Source organism: Mustelus asterias, chromosome 15 (genome assembly GCF_964213995.1).
Source record: "Mustelus asterias chromosome 15, sMusAst1.hap1.1, whole genome shotgun sequence".
Lineage (NCBI taxonomy): Eukaryota > Metazoa > Chordata > Chondrichthyes > Carcharhiniformes > Triakidae > Mustelus > Mustelus asterias.
The window spans coordinates 73115307-73137226 of NC_135815.1; the positions used below are offsets into that span (position 1 = coordinate 73115307).

Genomic DNA, 21920 nt, shown 5'->3' on the forward strand with positions numbered 1-21920 from the left:
AATAAATAAACTTAAAACTTATCTGGTTCCCTTGTTGTGTCTCCACTTTCTACATCTCCATCTTTGATTACATCATTAGAACAACCATGAATTGTAAGGATAGGAAAGATTGGTCAGAGATACAGAATCATGGTAATCAGCTAAGCAAATTTTTCAATGCTGGGAGAATATGGGGTAAAACAAGAATGCTGAATCTTGACCAGTTTGAAGTTAAATATACATTAATCATTGGTGCAAGAAGTCAAAGGACTTTATAAAAAGAATAAACCAAAGGCGAAAAACCAGGTGATTAGCCCTCCAGTGAGCAAATGTTTATAAATCAGTTACAAATAATTAATATATTGAATGCTTAAAATCAAATAAGAAACAAATTGAGTCAGTCACATCCATGTAACTGAGCTGTTTTCATGTTGGCTTGTTTCGAGCATGGCACAACCCATGCTCCTATTGTTTTTCAGATGTGGTGGAAAACACAACTCGGCTCAGTGGTGGTGTAATTAAAATGTATTTCTTGGTAAATGAAAGTAAGTTGATGAACTTTTTTTTTGATTGAGGCACAATTCACTTGGGGAAATTGGTATTGATATTCACTTACATAAACATACTCATCCTCCTTTATTCAACCTCTACAAGTACCATTGCTACATTAATCATATCATCTAAACCTTTGTCTTATTATTAAGTGATTGATCTACAATCAATATTGCAATTGCATTTTCTAGGAATCCTGCGAGATGAATTTGGGCAATTAGGTAACAATCTTGAGTAGATATTCATGAGTGGTGAGTTTTAACTTTAGGAAATCATCCACCTTTGAAGAATTTAATGGTATTTTGTAGTCTAATGTAATGAATATATTAAATGTATTCTATTTCCTGAGGCTTTGTACGCAGTTCTTGCCACCTTTTTAAGAAGCATCATCTACAATGAAGATCTGTTCCTTTTGACCTTGCAGACTTGTGACAAAGGTGCACAAAAATCGTGGGTGATTTTAAACTAATGGATTGGGCGAATCAAATTAGCAAAAATAACCTTGAAGCTGAGTTCATAAGATTGTATTTGGGCAGTTTCTTAGAACAATTTGTTCTGGAATAGATCAGGGAACAGGTTCTTTTTGACTTGGTAATAAGGCAGGATCAATTAATGATCTCAGTGAAGGAACCTGTAGGCAAAAGTGATCACGATGTTAGAATTTCACAGTTTGAGAATGAAAAATCTGGGTCTGAATCTAGTGTCTTAAACTTGAAGACAATTGTAAAGGTAAGAAGACACAGTTGGCTATGGTGGGCTGGGGAAATAGTTTAAAAGGTAAGATGGTAGATGAGCAATGGCAAACACTTGAGATATTTCACAACTCTCAACAAAAATATAGTCATTTAAGGAAGAAAGACTGAGAAGGATGCACCATCCCAGCTAATTAAGGATGGTATCAAATTGGAGAAAAAAGCATATAATGCTGTGGAAATTAGTGGCAGCTGTCAAGATTGGAGAAAATTTTATAAAAAGATGAGCATAAACTAGCTAGAAATATAAAAAGTTTCTACAAATATTAAAAAGGAAGGGAACAACTAAAGTAAATATTGGAACTTTAGAGGACAAATCAATAATGGGAAACGAGGTGAAATGGCAGGGATTCCAAATGGGTATTATAAATGGCATGTGTCTTCAAGGTAGAAGACACAAAAAGATTTCCAAGAATAGTAGGAAAATCAAGGGGCAAAAGGGATGGAGGAACATGAAACAATCGCTATCACCAGAGAAAAACCATTAGGTAAACCAATGGGACTAAAGGCTGTCATGGCCCCTAGTCCTGATAACCTGCATCCCAGCGTCTTGAAGTAGCTGCAGAGGGTGTTGATGCATTGCTTTTAACCTTCCAAAATTCTCTAGATTCTGAAAGGTTCTAGTGGATTAGAAAACGGCAAATCTATCAGCTGTATTTAAAAGAGGGAGACAAAAAGCAAGAAACTATAGACTAGTTAGCCTTGTCTGTAATTGGGAGAAATGCTGAAATCAATTAAGCAGGACATTTAGAGATCAAAATACTATCAAGCAGAGTTAACATGGTTTTACGAAATGAAGATCATGTTTGACAAATTTATTGGAGTTCTTTGAGGATGTAACAAGCAGGGTGGGGAAAGTGGAATCATAGATGTGTATTTGAATTTCCAAAGGCATTTGATAATGTCACCTCAAAAGTTACATAGGGTTAGAGTTCAATGTTGGGGATAAGGTGGATGGATCGAGGATCAGAAACTAACAGTAAACAGAGTTGGGATAAATGGGTCATTTTCAGGTTGACAAGTGTGAATAGTGGAATACCACAGAGATCAGTGCTTAAGGCCGCCTCCACTATTTAGAATCTATATTAATGACTTGGGTGAGGGAACAGTCTCTCTTGCAGTCAAATTTGTTGATGACACAAAGGTTAGTAGGAAAACATGTGACGTAGATGCAGGGATACAGGTTAAGTGAGTGGGTAAAAATTTGGCAGATGGGGTATAATGGGGAAATGTAAGGTTGCCCATTTTAGGGCAGCAGGGTGGTAAAATGGTTAGCACTGCTGCCTCTCAACTCCAGGGACCGGGTTCAATTCCAGCATTGGATAACTGTGGAGTTTGCACATTCTCCGTGTCTGTGTGGGTTTCCTCCCACAGTCCAAAGATGTGCAGGTTAGGTGGATTGGCCATGTTAAATTGCCCCTAGTGTCCCAAGCTGTGTAGATTAGATGGATTAGCAATGGTAAATGTTTAGGGTTGCAGGGATAGGGTGAGGGAGAGGTGCAGAGTTGGTGCAGACTCAATGAGCCAAATGGCCTCTTCTGCACTGTAGGGATTCTATGAACGGGTAGAGATACAGAATGCTGTGGTATAGAAGATTCTAAATGTCCTTGTACATGAATTTCAAAGTTAGGTACAGCAAGTAATTAAGGCAAATTTAATGTTGACTTTTGTTCGAAAGGAGACTGAGTATGAAAGCCGGCAACTCTTGCTCTGCAAGATATTTAGTTTGACCACACCTACGGTACTTTGTACAGTTTTCTTCAAGTTTAAGGCAAGATCTACATGCGTTGGAAGCAATTTAGAGAAGGTTCAATAGATTCTTGGGATGAAAGGATTGTCTTGCAAGGTTGCGCAGGTTGGGCCTATACTCAATCAGAATTGTTACAGTGCAGGAATTTAGAATGCGAGGTGATCATATTGAAACGCACAAGATTCTGAGGGTGCTTGGCAAGGTAGATGCCGAGAGGACCTTTCCCCTTGTGGGAGGGATCTAGAACTAGGGGGCACAGTTTCAAAGTTAGAGATCTTGCATTCAGGAGGAATCTTTTGTTAGGTCTTTAACCTTTGCCCTCGGTTGGTGGATTCCAGCTGGATTCTAACAGCGGTTCATTGAATATAGTCAAAGCTGAGGTACAGAGGTTTTGATATCCAAGGGAGTCAATGGTTAGGGGGAGCGGGCCCCAGTTAGATCAGCCATGGGCTTATTCCATTCTGTTGACCTTTTTGCTTGAAAAGCCAATCTTGCTCTGAGCATTTATACAGAAAGGTATGGAGCTCTGACTAATTATCCTCGGATCCTTCAGCCTTGTGACTGAAGTATTAAGTTTGATATCCATGTACCATTTGCATGCCATTGTTTGGAGAAGAGCACCATGTGAAATATATAGACAGGACATAAAACCCAGGGGTGGGGGTGAGGGGGTCATCTCTGTCATACAGGGAAGATAAGGGTGACTACTTTGTGGGACTTTCCCTGTAGGTCGTACTCTCCTTTTTAGATTTTATAATATACACAAGATTCCACCCAATTAATTGTACAGAACTGATTTTGTATAGGTTTTTACGTTTTTAGTTAACTCCAAGCTGTTTTGCTCTTTCCTATCTTCTGCTTGATTCTAATTTTTGACTTCACTCCTGTTCTCTACTGTTACTTCTGGACTTTTCCCAACTGTGATCTATGTTTATTTTGCCTTTCTATGTGCATTACATTTTGTTTGATCTTCCTTTCCATCTCTATAGCTAATCAAATATCTGCTGCTTTTCACGCTTAAAGCAAAAGTTGAGAAGTTCTATTCTGCGGAGACAATGTAGCCTGCACTGTGTTGTGAAAGTGCATGTGAAGATGGTCTTCTATCTGAAGTGGGTGGGTCGATAGCTCCACCTCTTTCGTGAGAAAACTAGACTTTTATGCAGGCTAATTTGGATGGTGATGAGACAGGACCAAGCAGCTAATAAATCTTTAAATTAGTCTACCTCCTTTGGTTCCTAAATTGCAATCTTTTAAGGAAAGGAACTCTGATTGACCTGCCCATACTAATGTATAATGTGCTGGTATTCCAGCATAATTAATATCAGTGTAAAAATAGCGCACAGTTGTCATGCATGCATTTCAAGTTTGCTAGTTAGTTTTTCTGCACTTTGATCTCATTCTAGCTCCATTACTTTTTTGAGCTCAAGTCCATGTTTGAGTGCATCGATTTTGAGTCCTTCTGTACTTCAAAAAGAGGGCAAAAGATGTACAGAATTTTGGACAATTATTTTTCTTTTGGTATAACTTTTGTGATTTCATCTCTAAACATGTTGAAGTGAACATTTGGATGTATTGCTTTGTTAGGGTGAGTTGGAACCAAGAGGTAAAATAAAAGCTATTTCTAGTTGGACTTTTAGTCTGTATCTGAAATATTTTTGAATGTTCTTCAAGAGGCAGCCTTCTCTAAGCATTACTGTTTAGATTGGTCTGCTGAGAATCACATTTTGGTATATCAGTACTCAAAAGTTATTCATTGGAGGCTAGACTTATAATTATTAGCACGGTGATACATCAATCCAATTTATTTGGGGGGGGCGGGGGGTAAAATAAAATTATTTTTCTTTCTGTAATTTGTCTGAATCTCCTTTGTGACTTGTTTTTGTAGACCTTTTTGCATTCGTTGTGAACTGATCTGTCTGGCCTCATGTTCTTGATTCCTTTTCAGGGGTTGAGAGATGGAGTTTGGGGTGGGGTGAGTGGGGTAGTCAGGGATTAATTAATAGTCCTCAAGGTTATATGGCGAACTCCTGAAGACTCGGTCACGATTTCCTTCTGGCTGAGCAGTTTCATGTACATCAGCAAGATGTTCTATGAAAAGAATGATGAAGGTTTCAAAGTAAAGCACGTTTCTTAATAGCCTACCCTGTAACATTTCAAATGATTGTGTAAAAGCTTGCATTGAACTATCTCTGATTGTGTAACTTAGTGCCCTGTTGTATAATTTTACTTGACTGATCCATATATATCTATTCACAATGTCGCTTTTTAAAATATTACCAGTGGAATGTTTAGTCATTTTTCGTAAGTTCAGGCTAAATATAATTGTTTTGAGCTAAATCTTGTGCTATCCCATACTGTAAATTCAAACTGCTGTTTGTCATTAGCCATATCTTTTCTATAATACTGCACTTTATTTAGCTTCAAGTTGCCTACATGTCATATGAAACAGGAGTAGGCATTTGGCCAATCAAGCTTGTTCCACCATTTGGTTAATTTGGTTGTGGCCTTACTCCACTTTCCTGCCTCTTTCCCCCATAATATTTGATCTGTCAAACTCAGACTTGAATATACTCAACCCAGCCACCATTGTTTTCTGGAGAAGAGAATTCCAAAGATTAGCAACCCTCTAAGCGAAGAAATTTATCCTTATTTAAATTGGAGACCACTTATTTTAAACTGTCCCATGGTTCCAGATTCACCCATGAGGATCATCCATAAATTTATAACTTGAAAATGGGGAAGATGATACAAGTCTAGAGGTTCATTTAAAAGCTTTGAACACAGACATTAGTGGGGAGAATGGTACCTATTCATCTTTTGTAGCACAAATGAGGTTGTTTCAGTTTGAGATGAGGAGGAACGTGTTTAGCTTGTTGGTCTTTTAGTGCACATTATCCACATCTTTTCCACTCCTAATTTGGGTGGGGGGAGGAGCACACACAGGCGCAGTGTGACAGGAGGAAGGGCTTGAAATATTAATCTCAGGTAGTTGGCAGAAAAGAGTTATCAAAAGGCGCTGTCGCCAACAGGGCTTAGTACAGCATGGACAAAGCTTTTACCTCAACTGTTTTTCAGCGTAACAATCCTAGCACCATAGTTCTTGGTTAACAGGTCAAAGCACGTGTTTTAAAACTCAGTGGAAATAAGAGAATTGCAATCTGAAATTCCTAAGATTGAAAATTTGGTATTCCAAATGGTTGGTTGCTTCAGAGTGTGTTTGCATTGTTCTCATAGCCTTTTATAACCTTTGATTCTGCATTATGCTGCACTAAAGTTAAACATTATGAACATTTTCTGGCTCGCAAGTAGAATTTTTTGACTAAGTGCCAAAGCTATCTCAAATTATTGCTATAGATTGCATTAGTGATTTCTTAGATTCTCTCCTTTGCTTCAATTGAAATTCAATTACACAAGTTGGTACTTAGGTTTTTGACATCTCATAGGATCTCTACAAAGTCTAAACTGGTAGAAAGGGTCACTTTCTTCAATCTTCATTGAGGGGCCTTAACCATAGTTCATCCAATGACTGAATCCCCTATTTAGTAGTAATTTGCTTGTTTGAAAAAGTTTTGGACAAAGGCAGAACAATTTGATTACCAAATGAAACCATCTAGTATTTAATTGTTTATTTATTTAGCCAGGCAAGTCAATTGAGAACTAATTTTTATTTACAATAATGACCTGGTCAAGAGGCTAATGTTGCAGCAACAGAAATTGCACAACGATGCAATTTGTCTAAACACCTAAAAACGGCTCAACACAAATTAACAGTGACAGAGAATTGTAGTTTAGCAAGTACGCATCAATCAACAGACCCTTAACCCTTGGGCACAAGGCATCTATGGTAATAAAGATGGTTAGCTTCAGCTATAGTTGTATCTCATTCTGGTCATTGGCAAATTGTGTAAATTGTCAAAGGCAATCCCCTCTTTTCCTGATCAATAAGATTTATATCACAAGCACTGGGTCAAAGCTGAAGAAAACTGGAGGCTATTTTTATCAGATTAATCTTCCTTGTGAGCTGGTCCTGATGATTTGAGGGTTATTGAACTAGTGAAAGTCCCTGACAGTTGAAATGTAGAGATTTGTGGTGTGAAATATAAAACGTGTTGCTTTATATTTTAGATTGGATGTTGTAATGCATGTGGATTCCTTGTAATTTGTATTTCATGAGCTTGGGAGGAAACCAGCGCACTCGGAGGAAACGCACGCAGACACACGGAGAATGTACAAACTCCACGCAGTCACCCGAAGCTGGAATCAAATCTGGGTCTCTGGCACTGAGATGCAGCAGTGCCAATCACTGTGCTGCCCTTTAATTAGATAACTATGCTGACTTTCCAAGACTTTATATCCTTAATTGTAGGCCCTCTTTGTATATTGGTGTTTATCAGATATAGTAATAGTCATTGCATTCTCGATCTGTGTCAATATGCTACTTTTTAAATCAGAGAATTATTGCGACTTCTACCTAGGATGCTTTTTCCATGAAGAGCTGTAATGTAGCTATTCATTGATCTAGCACGTTATTTATTTGAGGTATCAATCTCTGAAATGGGTATCTTTTTCCTTCCCAGCCATATAACACTGCTTTGCCAAAATCTTCTTAAAATTCTCCACTTGCTGCTTCTACCCCTACTCCCTCTGTTTGGGTATTAAAGCTAGGTTGCCTCTGATGCTTGCCCTTGACAATTTAGCCTAGGCTGTAGTTTTATTCATTTATTGGATGTGGGTGTCACTGGCTAGACCAGCATTTATTGCCCTTCCCCAAGTTCCCTTGAAGGTGGTGGTGAGATGCCTTTTTGAACCACTGCAGTCCATGTGGTGTTAGGGAGGGAGTTCCAATATTGACCCAGTGATAGTGAAGGAACGGCAATATATTTCCAAGTCAGGATGGTGAGCAACTTGGAGGGGAACTTGCAGGTGGTGTTGTTACAGATGTTATTTCCTCTCTGCCGAGTAGACTTTCTGTGGTGATGGGAAATCTTTGCGAACGCCACCACCTGCAACAGGCTGTCCAAGCTATGTATCATCCTGACTTGGAAAGAATATTGTTGTTCATTACTGAAAAGAGAGTGATGTTGCTGAAGCTTTTTATCTTGCACCCATCAGGGCAAAAGCAAGAATGCCAAGTTTCAAGCGATAACAATTTATACTGCAGGAGCAAAGGGTGCAGATTGTTTGCTAAATTGACTTTGGTGAAGGTGTTCCCATGCAGAAAGCAACCCCAAGCTACCGTGTATTTCAAAAATGGAGCGAGGCTAAAATAATTTCTTTTTGCTTGCAAAGAATGGGTCCCTACATAAAAATATATGTCGCTTCCAGCAAGTGTAAATGAGCCACATTACAATCTTGACTGATTATCTTAAATTGATTAGTGTAGCTATCAGCACACTCAAGATTGTTCAGTAAGTGCTGTCTAACAATGTTAGGCATGACCTGGTTGAATCGGTCTGTACAAATGAAGGAACATGCAGATTGATTCGATCGGTCAAATGCTGGGTATATGGCCGACACACACACTAAGATACATACATGATGTTGCTAAATAGTATGGTAGGCAAGAATGTATTACTGGCCTCAGCAGCATCCTGTTGGTGGAAAATACCACTTGCCACTACATAGTGTTTGTGAAACAGCTTGCTTAATCTCATGCTCAAATCTGAGATTTGCTGAAAGTCATTGAAACTTTCCTGGTGCTGCTGCCTTGCTAAGTATTTACTTCCATGGCCACTCATCCTCATTCCTTTCAGTTCTGCCTTGGGGGCCTCCTGGTCATGGTGGAATCATCACCACACTCCCCTCTGGATGTCCATCATTGCATCGTAGGATCTGGAAGCCCTTTTTGACTTGCTACTCTGGTTCCAGTTCCCTTCTCTTCCCTTAGCCATTTTCTGCCAAAGTTCCAGCAGTTCATTCATTGCATGTGAGCATCACTGGCAAGGCCAGCATTTATTGCCCATCCCTAATTTCCCTCAAGGTTTTGGTGAATTGCCTTCTCAAACTGCTGTAGTCCATGTGGTGTAAGGAACCTACGGTGTTGTTTGGGAGGGAGTTCCAGGATTTTGACCCAGTAACAATGAAGGAATGGTGATATAGTTCCATGTCAGGATGTTGTGTAGCTTGGGGAACTTGCATGTGGTTGTGTTCCCATGTATTTGCAGTCCTTGTAGGTTTGGAAGGTTCCATGGAAGGAGCCTTAGTGAGTTGCTGCATAGATGGCTGCCATTGTGCATAAGTGGAGAGAGTGCTGATTAAGTAGGCTGGATAGAATTGAGCTGCTTGAGCTGTTGAAGTTGCACTAATCCAGGCAAGTGGAGAGTACTCCATCATACTCCTGACTTGTGCCTTGTCAATGACGGACCAGTTAGGAGGTGAGATGCTTGTCACAGAACTGTTGACTTCCTTTAGCTTTAGTATTTATGTAACTGGTCTAGTTACATTGTTGGTTAATGGTGACTCCCAGGATGTTTATAATGGGGTATTCAGTGGTGTTATCATTAAATATCAAGGGGTGATGATTAAACTCTGTCCTGTTGGAGATGATGTGGAGATGCCGGCGTTGGACTGGGGTAAACACAGTAAGAAGTTTAACAACACCAGGTTAAAGTCCAACAGGTTTATTTGGTAGCAAAAGCCACACAAGCTTTCGAAGCTCTAAGCCCCTTCTTCAGGTGAGTGGGAATTCCCACTCACCTGAAGAAGGGGCTTAGAGCTTCGAAAGCTTGTGTGGCTTTTGCTACCAAATAAACCTGTTGGACTTTAACCTGGTGTTGTTAAACTTCTTACTCTGTTGGAGATGGTCATTGTCTGGTACGTGTATGGCATGAATGTTACTTGCCACGTGCCACTCGAGCCTGATTGCTTGCATGCAGCAAGACCTAGATAACAAAGACTGTTTCAGTGTGAGGAAATAGTACTGAATACCACACAATTGTCAATGATTTTGTAATGGAAGGAAGGTTATTGATGAAGCAGCTGAAGATGGTTGGCCCTAGGACACCACCCTGAGGAAGTCTTTTATCAGTGGCCTGAGACTGAGATGATTGACCTCCCAAATCACAACCATTTTCCTTTATGCTATTATAACTCCAAACAATGAGGTGTTTTCCTGCAGATTCCCACTAACTTCAATTTTGCTAGGCTTCCTTAATGCCACATATAGTAAAATGTTGATTGATGTTGGGCAGTCACTTTTTCCATATCTCTTGAGTTCAACATTTTTCTCCATGTTTAGATTAAAGCTGCAATAAGGTCTAGAGCGGAGACCCCCTGGCAGAAACAAACTGAGCATCAGTGAGCAGGTTATTGCTGGGTAAGTGATGTTTGGTTCACCATCACCTTCCATTACTTTGCTGATGATTGACGGTAGACAGTACTTAACTGGTTTGGATTGTCCTGCTTTTTTGTGAACAGGACATGTTTGGTAGATGCCAGTGATAAACTGTACTGGAACAGCTCAATACATCTGGCTGAAGATGTTTGCAAATGCTTCAGCCTTACCTTTTGTCCTGTTGGGCTCCTGTACCATTAAGACTGGGGATGTTTGTGAAACCTCTTCCTCTGGTGAGGAATTTAATTCTCCACCACTATTCACAACTGGTGTGACAGGACTGCAGGGGTTTGATCTGATTTGTTGATCATGGGATCACTGCCCTAAATTGCATGCTGCTTCCAGTGCTGAACAAACATGTCCTGACTTTTGTTGAGGGTTCTGAGCATGTGTGGGATTTAGAGGGCCTTTCGCTCTGCAAGAGGGTGACGTGTAAGCAAGACCTTGCTTACATGTAGGGGCGGCACGGTAACACAGTGGGTAGGACTGCTGCTTCACAGCTCCAGGGACCTGGGTTCGATTCCCGGCTTGGTCACTGTCTGTGTGGAGTTTGCACATTCTCCTCGTGTCTGCGTGGGTTTCCTCCGGGGGCTCCAGTTTCCTCCCACAGTCCAAAGATGTGCGGGTTAGGTTGATTGGCCATGCTAAAATTGCCCTTTAGTGTCCTGGGATGCGTAGGTTAGAGGGATTAGTGGGTAAAATATGTAGGGATATGGGGGTAGGGTCTGGGTGGGATTGTGGTCGGTGCAGACTCGATGGGCCGAATGGCCTCTTTCTGTGCTGTAGGGTTTCTAAGATTTCTAAGACCTGTTTTAGTAGTGCTCCTGTTTTCATAGTTATTATTCTGATGAGTTACTATTATTAAACTTCATTATTTCTTTATATAAAGAATCTCCTTTTAAACAATGCGTCCAACTTCCTTATTTGTGGTCTCAAATCACTGTCTTTATAGCAATTGAGGAGAAAATGGCAAAAGAAAACAACGTTTTTCAATATTCAACATGGCAACATGAGGTCCATACAAGGAGTAGCTAGTTTTCATCATGAATTTATTCGATGGAATTTCAAGTGGAGAGGGTGCAGCATTTTTTTAGCAAAAGGATTAGATGAGGTGAAGCAGTGCTTGATTCTCTTGTATGTTTGTGGGGTGAAGGCTTAAGTTGATGAGGAATCTGGCCATGCCACGGAAACCAAGGGAAATTTCATTGGCAGATTAGGTTGCCCTGGCCAGAATCACCATAGCCTGAAGCCCTCAGTGATCGTTCAAATATTCAAATTTCTTAACTATTTTTGAAAAGTAGTTAATTGGTCGCTCACATTGTGGCAGAATTACATCAGCTTTCAGAACTGTGATTTTTGGATCCGTTTTAGAAGATATGCACAGATAGACTGGTCTGCGGCATTTACAACAACAACATTCAGCATCAGTTGTTGGATGAAGCCACACTGACTTTTTTAAGAAGGCTCTAGAAATTTCACAAGACATGGAAATGGATGCCAGTAATACTAGAGATATTCACCAGGCAAATGTAGTGCCCAGGCAGGGGCATTGCTTTAAATGAAGAAAGAAGTTGCAAGCAAAAAGGTGGAAACAATGGAGTGTTTTAGGTGTGGTGGGCCTCACTATGTGAATCATTGCAAGTTTCTGGACACTGTTTGTCTCCGGTGCAAAACGAAGACACATTTAGTGAAGAAATGCAGGGGGCAAGGTGAAGGCTGAGCAAGAAAATTAAATTCAAAGAATCCGCCATCAGCTATGCATTATCTCGACCGCTCAGAGCAGACTGGGGAGCAAATTTACAGTATGTTTAGTGTGAATGAATCACGAGCAGAGCATATTTTTACGACAGTGGTGGTCAATGGAAAGCAAATCAAGATGGAGATGGACACAGGAACCATTGTATCCGGAATTAGTGTAGAGAGCTACAAGTCAATGTGGGACTGTAACCAAGCACCAGCCCTTATTCCGGTGGTGATTAATCTTTAGACATAGACCGGAGACTCCATACCTTTGTTCCGGGTGTTGGAAGCCAGTATTGTGTATAATAGTCACAAAGCAAGGACATATCGCTTTGTGGTCAAAAGAGGGTGGGGGTGGCGAGTGAGCTTGCAAGGGCATGACTGGCTCAGCAAAATTCCATTGAACTGGGGTGAAATCAAGCACATGTGGGTGACCAAGGATGTTAAGATGCATCTGGACGTGTTCAAGGATAAACTGGGTATATTGCGTGGTACTATTGTGAAGTTGTACATAGGTATCCACTCTACTTCTTGCTTTTTCAAGCCCAGGACAATGTCCCATACAATGAGAAGGAAAATGGAGGATTTGTTGAAATGGCTGCAAAATCTTGGAATCATGGAGTCTTTCATTGGGCGGCTCCAATCATTTCTGCCCCTAAAAATGATGTTATGGTGCACACATGTAGTGACTACATGTTCACCATTAAACAGGTTTCCAAGTTAGATGCCTGTCCATTACCTTGGGTGGAAGATTTGTTTCCAACTCTTGTGGGAAGCAAGACATTTTCAAAACTGAACATGAGCCAGGCATATCAACAACTCTTGCTAGAGGAAGATGCAAAGCAATGTGACTATTTACATGCACAAAGGGTTGTTCAAGTACAATCGTTTGGATTTTGGAGTTTCCTCCAGTGAAGTGATCTTTCAAAGGACAACCAGCTGCAATGCATTCCTCGTGTTGCAATCTACTTGGATAATATTTTAATTACGGGGAAGACGGAGGAGGAGCTCCTCAGCAATCTGGATCAAGTTCTAAAAAGGTTTTGAGAGGTGGGTCTGTGGCTAAAGCTTAGCAAGTGCATTTTCCAGGCACAAAGCATGGCATATCTAGAGCACAGAATCACTGCACAAGGCTTATCTCCCATGGAGGAGAACATTTGAGCCATTAAGGAAGCTCCAGAGCCCCGGAATATAGCTGAGCTCAGGTCATTATAGGGCTTGGTAAACTGTTATGAAAAGTCTACAGTGTTGTCTCCACGGTACCTACTTCTATATAAAGAACAAGAACAAAAAGAACAAAGAACAATACGGCACAGGAACAGGCCCTTCGGCCCTCCAAGCCCGCGCCGCTCCCCGGTCCAGGACCGAACCCTGAATCCAGGATCCCCGCCCAACTCTCCAGCCTATCCACATACCAACATCCCATCCACCGAGCTGTCCCTCACAGCCACGATGCCTCGCTCATCACAACCCATTAACTCACCCCCACACCCCCATTCCAGACCATGTGATCTCCAGGGAGAGGCGAAAACCCAGAGTGAAAACCCCAGGGCCAATATGGGGAAAAAAAAATCTGGGAAATTCCTCTCCGACCCCCTGAGGCGATCGAAACGAGTCCAGGAGATCACAATGGCCCTGATCGGAAAATGCTTCCCAACCCTAGTCATTTCCACTTCCACGAACACCATATGAATTCCCTGCCCCCGAGACAGGTTCCCAACTATCCGCAGTCTCGCTCTGTACTGGCACCAGCAAGATGATCATAGAATGAAGCCTTGAAACGAGAAACAAGGAACAATTAGCCCGCGCCGCTCCCTGGTCCAAACTAGACCACTCTTTTGTATCCCTCCATTCCCACTCCGTTCATATAGCTGTCTAGATAAGTCTTAAACGTTCCCAGTGTGTCCGCCTCCACCACCTTGCCCGGCAACACATTCCAGGCCCCCACGACCCTCTGTGTAAAATATGTCCTTCTGATATCTGTGTTAAACCTCCCCCCCTTCACCTTGAACCTATGACCCCTCGTGAACGTCACCACCGACCCGGGGAAAAGCTTCCCACCGTTCACCCTATCTATGCCTTTCATAGTTTTATACACCTCTATTAAGTCTCCCCTCATCCTCCGTCTTTCCAAGGAGAACAACCCCAGTTTCCCCAATCTCTCCTCATAACCAAGCCCCTCCATACCAGGCAACATCCTGGTAAACCTCCTCTGTACTCTCTCCAAAGCCTCCACGTCCTTCTGGTAGTGTGGCGACCAGAACTGGACGCAGTATTCCAAATATAAAGAAACCAATGGAAGTGAGAGTTCGCACAGAAGGTTTTCAAAGATGTGAAAGTGCTGCTGCAAATGGGTAATCTGCGAGTCCATTTTGATCCAGACAGGGAACCTATCCTGTCTTGTGATACCTCTCCCTACGGTGTGGGGCAGTACTTTCCCATTTAATGGAGGACGGCTCTGAAAAACCCATCGGTTTTGCATCTAGGATGCTGACAAAGGCTGAAAAGGGATATTCACAGTTGGATAGAGAAGATCTAGCTATTGTTTTTGCAGTGAAAAGATTCCATCAGTACCTCCATGGTCACTGTGTACTGACCACAAGCTGCTGATGAGTCTTTTCAGTGAGTTGTAATGTATTCCTCTCATGGTCTTAGCAAGAATACAGTGCTGACCACTTAGATTGTCAATTTATCAGTACAATATCATGTACAGAGCAGGGGAAGACAATGCAAATGCGGATGCATTGAGTCATCTCCTTTACCAGATTTGCCATCCAAGCTATTGTGTTGTCGCAAGACAATTTTGTTAATCGAGAGATTTGCATATTCTCCAGTAAGTGCAAAGCAGATTCAGTGGACAGACAGAGATCCTATTCTGTTGCAGGTTAAAAGATTTCCGATGCAAGAATGGCCGACTATCATAGATAATGAGTTAAAACCTTGTGTGAAGTGTAGGAATGGGTTAAGTATGCAGAATGTTTTATACTGTGGGGGTCAAGAGTGGTTGTTCTGTGCTCCCCTCCACCCCCCCCCCCCCGGTAGTTTGCAAGTCATGGGTGAAATTCATGAGGCTCATCCAGATGCTCCTAGAATGAAATGTCTAGCCAGGTTGTATGTTTGGTGGCATAATATGGAGCTGGACTTGGAGGACAAGGTGAAATCCTGTTTGGCAAGTCAGATAAGCCAGAAGATGGCACCACCAGCATCACGTCACCCTTGGGAGTAGCCTAATAGGCTATGGTTCAGACTGCACGTGGACTTTGCCTGTTTTTGGTTGAACAACTATTACAAGATTCACGAGTGGTATTACTGACAGACTTTCATATAGTTAAGACATTACTTTTGTTGTATTTCTGTCCTGATGGGGGATTGAAATTTAAGCGGAGGAGTGTCACAAGAGTATCATTTTGAGTACATAGTGTTCTTATGAGCCTTTCCTCCTATGTAATTGTTTTACTGGTGTCAGTTGAGGGTTTGGAGCATATGTAGCCTTGGGTGGACTTTTTAGTCTGCAACAGGGTGACCTGTAGTGAAGACCTGTATTACTAGTGCTCCTGTTTTTCATAGTTTATTCCTTCTGCTGAGTTACTGTTTTTGATGAACTTGGTGGATGCCTTGTTCTGAGTGTTAGATTTGTCCTGAATCAATTTCCATCTAGCACAAAGGTAGTGTCGCACAACAGGATGGATGGTATTCTTGGTTCAATACTGGGCCCTTTCTCCACAAGGACTGTACAGCGTTACTCCTTCGAATGCTACAATGGACAGATGATCAACAACAGGTAGATTGGTGAGTGTGACGATTCCAGCTGATACTACTGGACAAGTCGGATCCCAAGGAAGAACCCAGTCTGATAGATCCTAACTTTTTCCATTTGGAAATGTAGAGGGTGGCTACAGGAGTCAGCCAATGAACTTTTCACAAAAAAATAAAACATTTATTAAGCAAGAAAATAACTATATTACTCCATGTATTCTATGTACATTACTCTATGTACAGATTTGTAAGTTACAAAATCTAATATTTAAAGTTCACAGTCCATGTAAACCAATAGATGAACTGTTGTCAGACACCCCATACTCTGAAACCAAGTGACAAATGCCCCCCAAACAACTTATTCTATGGTTTTCTCAACAACTTTCTCAGGTGTTTGTCTCATTGTGAGACAACTGGTTTCACTGGAACTCCAGGAATGCAGTTAAGATTCACCAGACTATTTCCTGAAATGGTAGAATTGATGTATGAGAGGAGATTGTGTCCACAAGGCCTGGATTCACTGGAGTTCAGAAGAATGAGAGGAAATGTTACTGAAATATGTAACATTCTGAGAGGGCTGAACAGACTGAATACAGAAAAGGTGTTTTCCCTGGCTGGGGAGTGGTCGAGAATAAGGAGCCACGTTCTCAAGATATGGGGTTTCGGACTGGGATGAGGAGAAAAATTCTTCAATTAAAGGATGGTGAACCTGTGGAATTCTCAATCACTTAGAGGCCAAATCGCTGAATGTATTTAAGAAAGAAATGAATGGATTTATGGATATAAAAGGCAAAAGGGGATGTGGAGAACTGGAGTATGACACTGAGATAGAGGATCAGTCATGATCACATTGAATGGCAGAGTAGGCTCGATGGGTCAAATGGCCTATTCTTCCTATTTTCTATGTTCCTGTCTTATGAGAGTTTCCAATCTTCACTCTCTAAAGAACACACCTTAGAATCTTCTCCCAAACAACACTTTCTCTCAAATGTATTCACCAAGGATCTGTCTCCAAGGTTTCAATCTCTCCTTCTGATGTTCCTTTTCCCTAGAGGACCACATGTATTCGAGCTTCACATTCCACATGATCTCTCAGATACCCAGCCATGCCAACAAAGTACCACTGCTTTACAAGGCTGTAGTCGAGAGTCATCAATATCTGGCAATCTTCTTGGATCTTCTGGCTTTTCAGAACCTCATGTTATTCTAGGCCCACACCCTGCAGCCCTGTTGTTTGAGTTGAAATCTGTGCTCCTCACTATTAACTTCACTTAACAGGACCGTTTCCCAGATTTGTGTTCTTTCCCTTTGACGGTCCAAAGTTGTGCAAGTTAGCTGGATTAGCCATGCTAAGTTGTCCCTTAGTGTCCAAGATGGATTAGCCACGATAAATGTGTGGGATTACAGGGTGGGGGAGAGGGTCTGGGTAAGGTACTCTGTCAGAGACTTGGTGCAGACTTGATGGGCTGATTGGCCTCCTTCTGCACTTTAGGGATTATATGGACTAGCAGGTCTTCTTGGGACTTCCTTCTGTCTCTTTCCCTGATTTTGGGAAATTTCTGTTCTTTAGTTTGAGACCTGCTCTTTGTAGTCCCCTAACCAGCAGATTCTGCGAAAGGTTGCTTGTTTCTGGGATGCCGCCTTCCAGCTGAACTGGAAAACTGCTTTTGCTGTCTGTGGATCTCTGGTTGCTCGGCAACCACACAGTGTTTCCTACCTTAAAGTTGTAAAACCTTATTAAAGTGCAGGCATATTGTAGAGTGAAATTAAAACTCAAGTCTCCTTAAAACACAGTAAGAAGTCTCACAACACCAGGTTAAAGTCCAACAGGTTTATTTGGTATCCTTTCAACTGTTGCCAAGGGGCAGCATGTAGATGAGAAATGGGATGGGGTCAAGGATAGATCCTTGGGGAGATTTCAGCTGCAGGAAAGAATGTCCCAAGGCATGGTACGTTGACGACAACGGATGAACGGACACTGCCCGACAATCACCAGGCACGAGTGTTCCCTTGCTGTCGAGGAACACTTCAGCGGTCAAGGGCATTCAGCCTCCAATCTTCGGGCAAGCGTTCTCCAAGGTGGCCTTCAAGACACACACCAACACAGAATCGCTGAGCAGGAACTGATAGCCAAGTTCCGGCCTCAACCGGGATCTTGGGTTCATGGCACACTATGTGTAGATGAGAAATGGGATAGGATCAAGGATAGATCCTTGGGGAGATTTCAGCAATAACTGCAGGGGTGTGAAGAGACGTCTTTGCAGATGAACCTCTGGTCGTGGCTGGATAAATAAGAATTGCACCAAGCAAATGCACCCAGTCCATTTGGAAGATGGAGGTCAGGTGTTGGAGCAGCATGCTGTGGTCAACCACAACAAAGGCTGCAGACAGGTAGAGAAGGATAATAGTTTATGTTGGTCACAATCACATCATTAACCCTTTGTTTTCTATCTACCAGTCAGCTTTCTATACATGCTACTACATTTTCTCTTGTTGCCATTTAGTGTTCATGAAAGCATCTGTTGTGTAAAAAGCTGACATAAGCATAATGCATGAATGGCATCTATCTGTGCTGCTTGGTTCTATGATTAAAATTAGACCACTTTCCTCGACTGTTTCTACTGGTTCAGATTATCCAGAGAACTGCTGAGGATCTTTTCCACCATTCATTGCAGCTATGGGGGAGACTCTAACTGTACACTTGAGTGGATATGGAGAACCAAATAGAATAAGACGCATTTTACTTCAACAGGATCCTCCTTAAGGGAGGAAAGTAACTTTCTGGTGTGAAAAGGAGTTGTGTATTTTTCACTAATTATAATACATCTTGAAACTAGTTACAATATCTGTTCAAGTTGCTCTGCATCACATTAACTGAGGATGTGTGAAAAACTCAGAAATTGAACAAATCAGAAAAGCGTAGTGGTTTCTGAGTTGTGTATTCAAGTTGAAATTTTGATAAATGGTTACTGGTGTTAGTTTGTAATCACACTGAATAATTCAGTATCACATTTCATTTGTTCACTCATTTACTAACTCCTTAGTTTGCACAGATGATTGGCAGACCTATCTTCCACACTGAATTGCTGGGATATACTCTGGCACTGCAGATAAACAAGCAGGACAACCTATCGGTACCAACTTGCTCCTTCAATTTAGCAGTTGAACAGATACGTTGCAATGCCGGCCTTTGATGATGTTTTGGAGAAAGTCGGAAAATTTGGGCTATATCAGAAGTTAATTTTGTGTCTTGTGTGTCTGTCCTCGGCAGTTTTTTCCTATCTGTACGTTGGATTTGTTTTTTTAGCGGTCACTCCTGACCATTGGTGCAGGAGTCCTGGGGTGACTGAGCTGAGGGATAAGTGCCGCTGGTCTCTGGAACAGGAGAAGAATTATACACTGCCTCGAGGATGGGCCGGCAGCTCCTCATACAGTCAGTGTGAGAGATACGACGTAGACTGGAATTCCTCTTCAGGTAGCTGCGAAAACCCACTGCTATTTGTCCAGAATGGTTCCTGGGATTTACCGCGTACAACATGCCAGGATGGGTGGGTGTTTGAAAATGGCTCATCCTCCAGCATTGTGACTGAGGTACGTTTTAATTTTGGTCGGAGATCAGATGTTGATTGTCGCCGTAGACAACAGAAGCATCTCGAATCTTAATTGTGGGAGAGAGCTGTCACAGTTGGTGGCCAAAGGGCATAATCTCAGGGTTGCCCTGTTAAGACTGAGATAAGGAGGCATTTCTTCTGAGGGAAGTGAATCTGTGGAATTTTTCACTGCAGAGGGTTGTGCAGTTTGAGTTGTTAATTATGTTCAAGGTTACGATAGACAGATTTTTAGTCAGTAAGGGAATCAAGCGTTTTGGAGATAAGGTGGGAGAGTGGAGTTGAGGAATTTAATATCAGATCAGTCAGGATCTCATTGAATGCGGGAGCTGACTTAATGGGCTAAATGGCCTATTTCTGCATCTCTAGGTTGCAGTCATACTTTTGACTTGGAAATCTATTCCCAAACTACTTTACCTCTTCTCTCTCATCCTTTTTGATGGCTCAAAATCAACATCTTTTACGTCCTGATATCATCATCTTATGTGGCTGTCTGTAATAGCAGTATATAAATTGTTCAAGGCACGGGGAGGGTGATGGGTTAGTGAGTGCTGTGGGGTGCTCTTAAATTCACTTAACAAGGGTTGTGGGAAGTTAGAATGAAACACGAGACAGGAGAACCAGAGGACTGGGAGAGACGATTACCACTAAAGAATAGCTCATGTATTGGGATGAGATAAGGGGAAAGTGCAAGGCAGTATAGGCTTGTTTGACTGCATGTACATAAATGGTGTGATGCATGTTGTTTAATGTCAATAATTTTATTCATCCTTGGAGAAACCTGCAATCTCCTTTATCTCACATCTTTGTGATTGTAGAATTTGTACCCGCACGGCCCTTCCTGGAGGTTACTCCAGACCTTAATCATTTTGTGTGAAGAAGTACTTCCTTACATTGAGTCCTGAATATGACTTCCCACAGTTTTACTTATATCCTTGTTATGAATTTAATTCTTGTATAGGTAAGGGCTAGGGATGTCAATGTTTCCAGTAAATGTTTTAATTTTATGGGAGTTTATATTGTCTTGTATTCACTTGCTTTCTATCTAATGTATATTGATGAATATGCTATGATTTCACTTTGTGCCCAACTATGTTTCATGGTTAAACTCTCCAAGGGCGCAGAAAGACCTTTTATTGTGCTTATCCTTGTGCTTTATTTCCAATAGGATGCAAAAGGTGCCAGGTTCCTAACCAATTTGGAACTAATTTTGGGGGCAAAGCAATCTGTTCCACATGTGGGGAGGTCAATGAGTGGGGTGATCTTAAATGAATTTAGGAGGGGTTTGAACACCAAGATGACAAATTAGATAGAAGAAACAAGGTGTACTGTGGTCTGAGAGAGACAACTAACACTAAAGAATTGCTCAAATGGGGATCAGATGGGGGAAAGTGCAAGGTAGGAGGTGATGTTTTGGATACATCAATGCAAGTGTAAATGATCTAAAACCTCAATTTTGCTTGTATGTGCTTCCAATGAAGTCTTTGTGTTTGGTTGGTTAGGATACTGGACCAGAACCCCAAGTTACATGAGGAAGCCAGACTAGACCCCAACAAATTTTCCTTTTTGACAAAAATGTGAGGAAAGGGCACTTTGTTCCAAGTTTGATTCCATTGACAAAGTAGGGATCTTTTATATTGAAATAAACTTTATTTAATAACACAGTCTAACTATAACTCTAACAAATGAAGCAGCTTAACGATTGACAGTTGAACAATATTTTAAAATGAAAGGAAACAATTTTACTTTTCTAGCTACTGACTGTTCTAGTTCCAAATAAGCCCCATTCATGCATAGATTAACACCACTTTTTAAATAAATACAGTTAGCACACCTAGGCATATAAGTTGTGTTAACAGTCTTGAAGCTTTCAGAGAGATTTTGTGGGAAACGACAGTCTGCACATGCCTCTGACTTTAGCAGACCTCCAACAGTAACTGCTAAAGTTTATTTCTCTCTGCTACAAACCCAGGCTGCACATTAACCAAATTATCACATGACCCTGTCAATCAACTTCCCAAGGAATCTCTTATGTAAACAAAACTCCATTAGCACGATCAAAGTAACAAATTCCTAGCTGAAATGATATAGCATAGGTTTATATATAATACATACATTTATAGCAACTGCCTATTATCATCACAGGTACCTTCCCAAATGAAACTTTTCCATTTTGTCAGTTACAAGCCAGGGACACGAGTCAGAGGGAATGTTTGATCTCTTCAGGAGTACTTTGAGAGCATCCTTGAAGTGTTTTTGCTGTTTTCCTGGGAGTCTCCTGCCATGACCAAGTTTCAAGTAGAACAAAATGCTGGAAAAGCTCAGCAGGACTGGCAGCATCTCTGGAGAGAGAAACCGAGTTAACATTTTGAATCCAATGTGACTCATTGTCTTCAGTTTGAAGAGTCATATTGGGCCTAAAACTTTTACTCTGTTTCTCTCTCCTCGGA

At 41.4% G+C, this 21920-nt stretch overlaps 1 protein-coding gene across 1 annotated transcript in view; it reads left to right on the forward strand.

The window, feature by feature from the left end:
* Positions 1-19042: 19042 nt before the first annotated feature.
* LOC144504838 (solute carrier family 22 member 2-like) overlaps positions 19043-21920 on the forward strand; it is a 38193-nt gene continuing 35315 nt past the window's right edge. The window contains exon 1 of the mRNA XM_078230590.1: positions 19043-19453. Within this exon, the coding sequence (XP_078086716.1) occupies positions 19043-19453 (411 nt within the window). The remainder of the gene's footprint in view (positions 19454-21920) is intronic.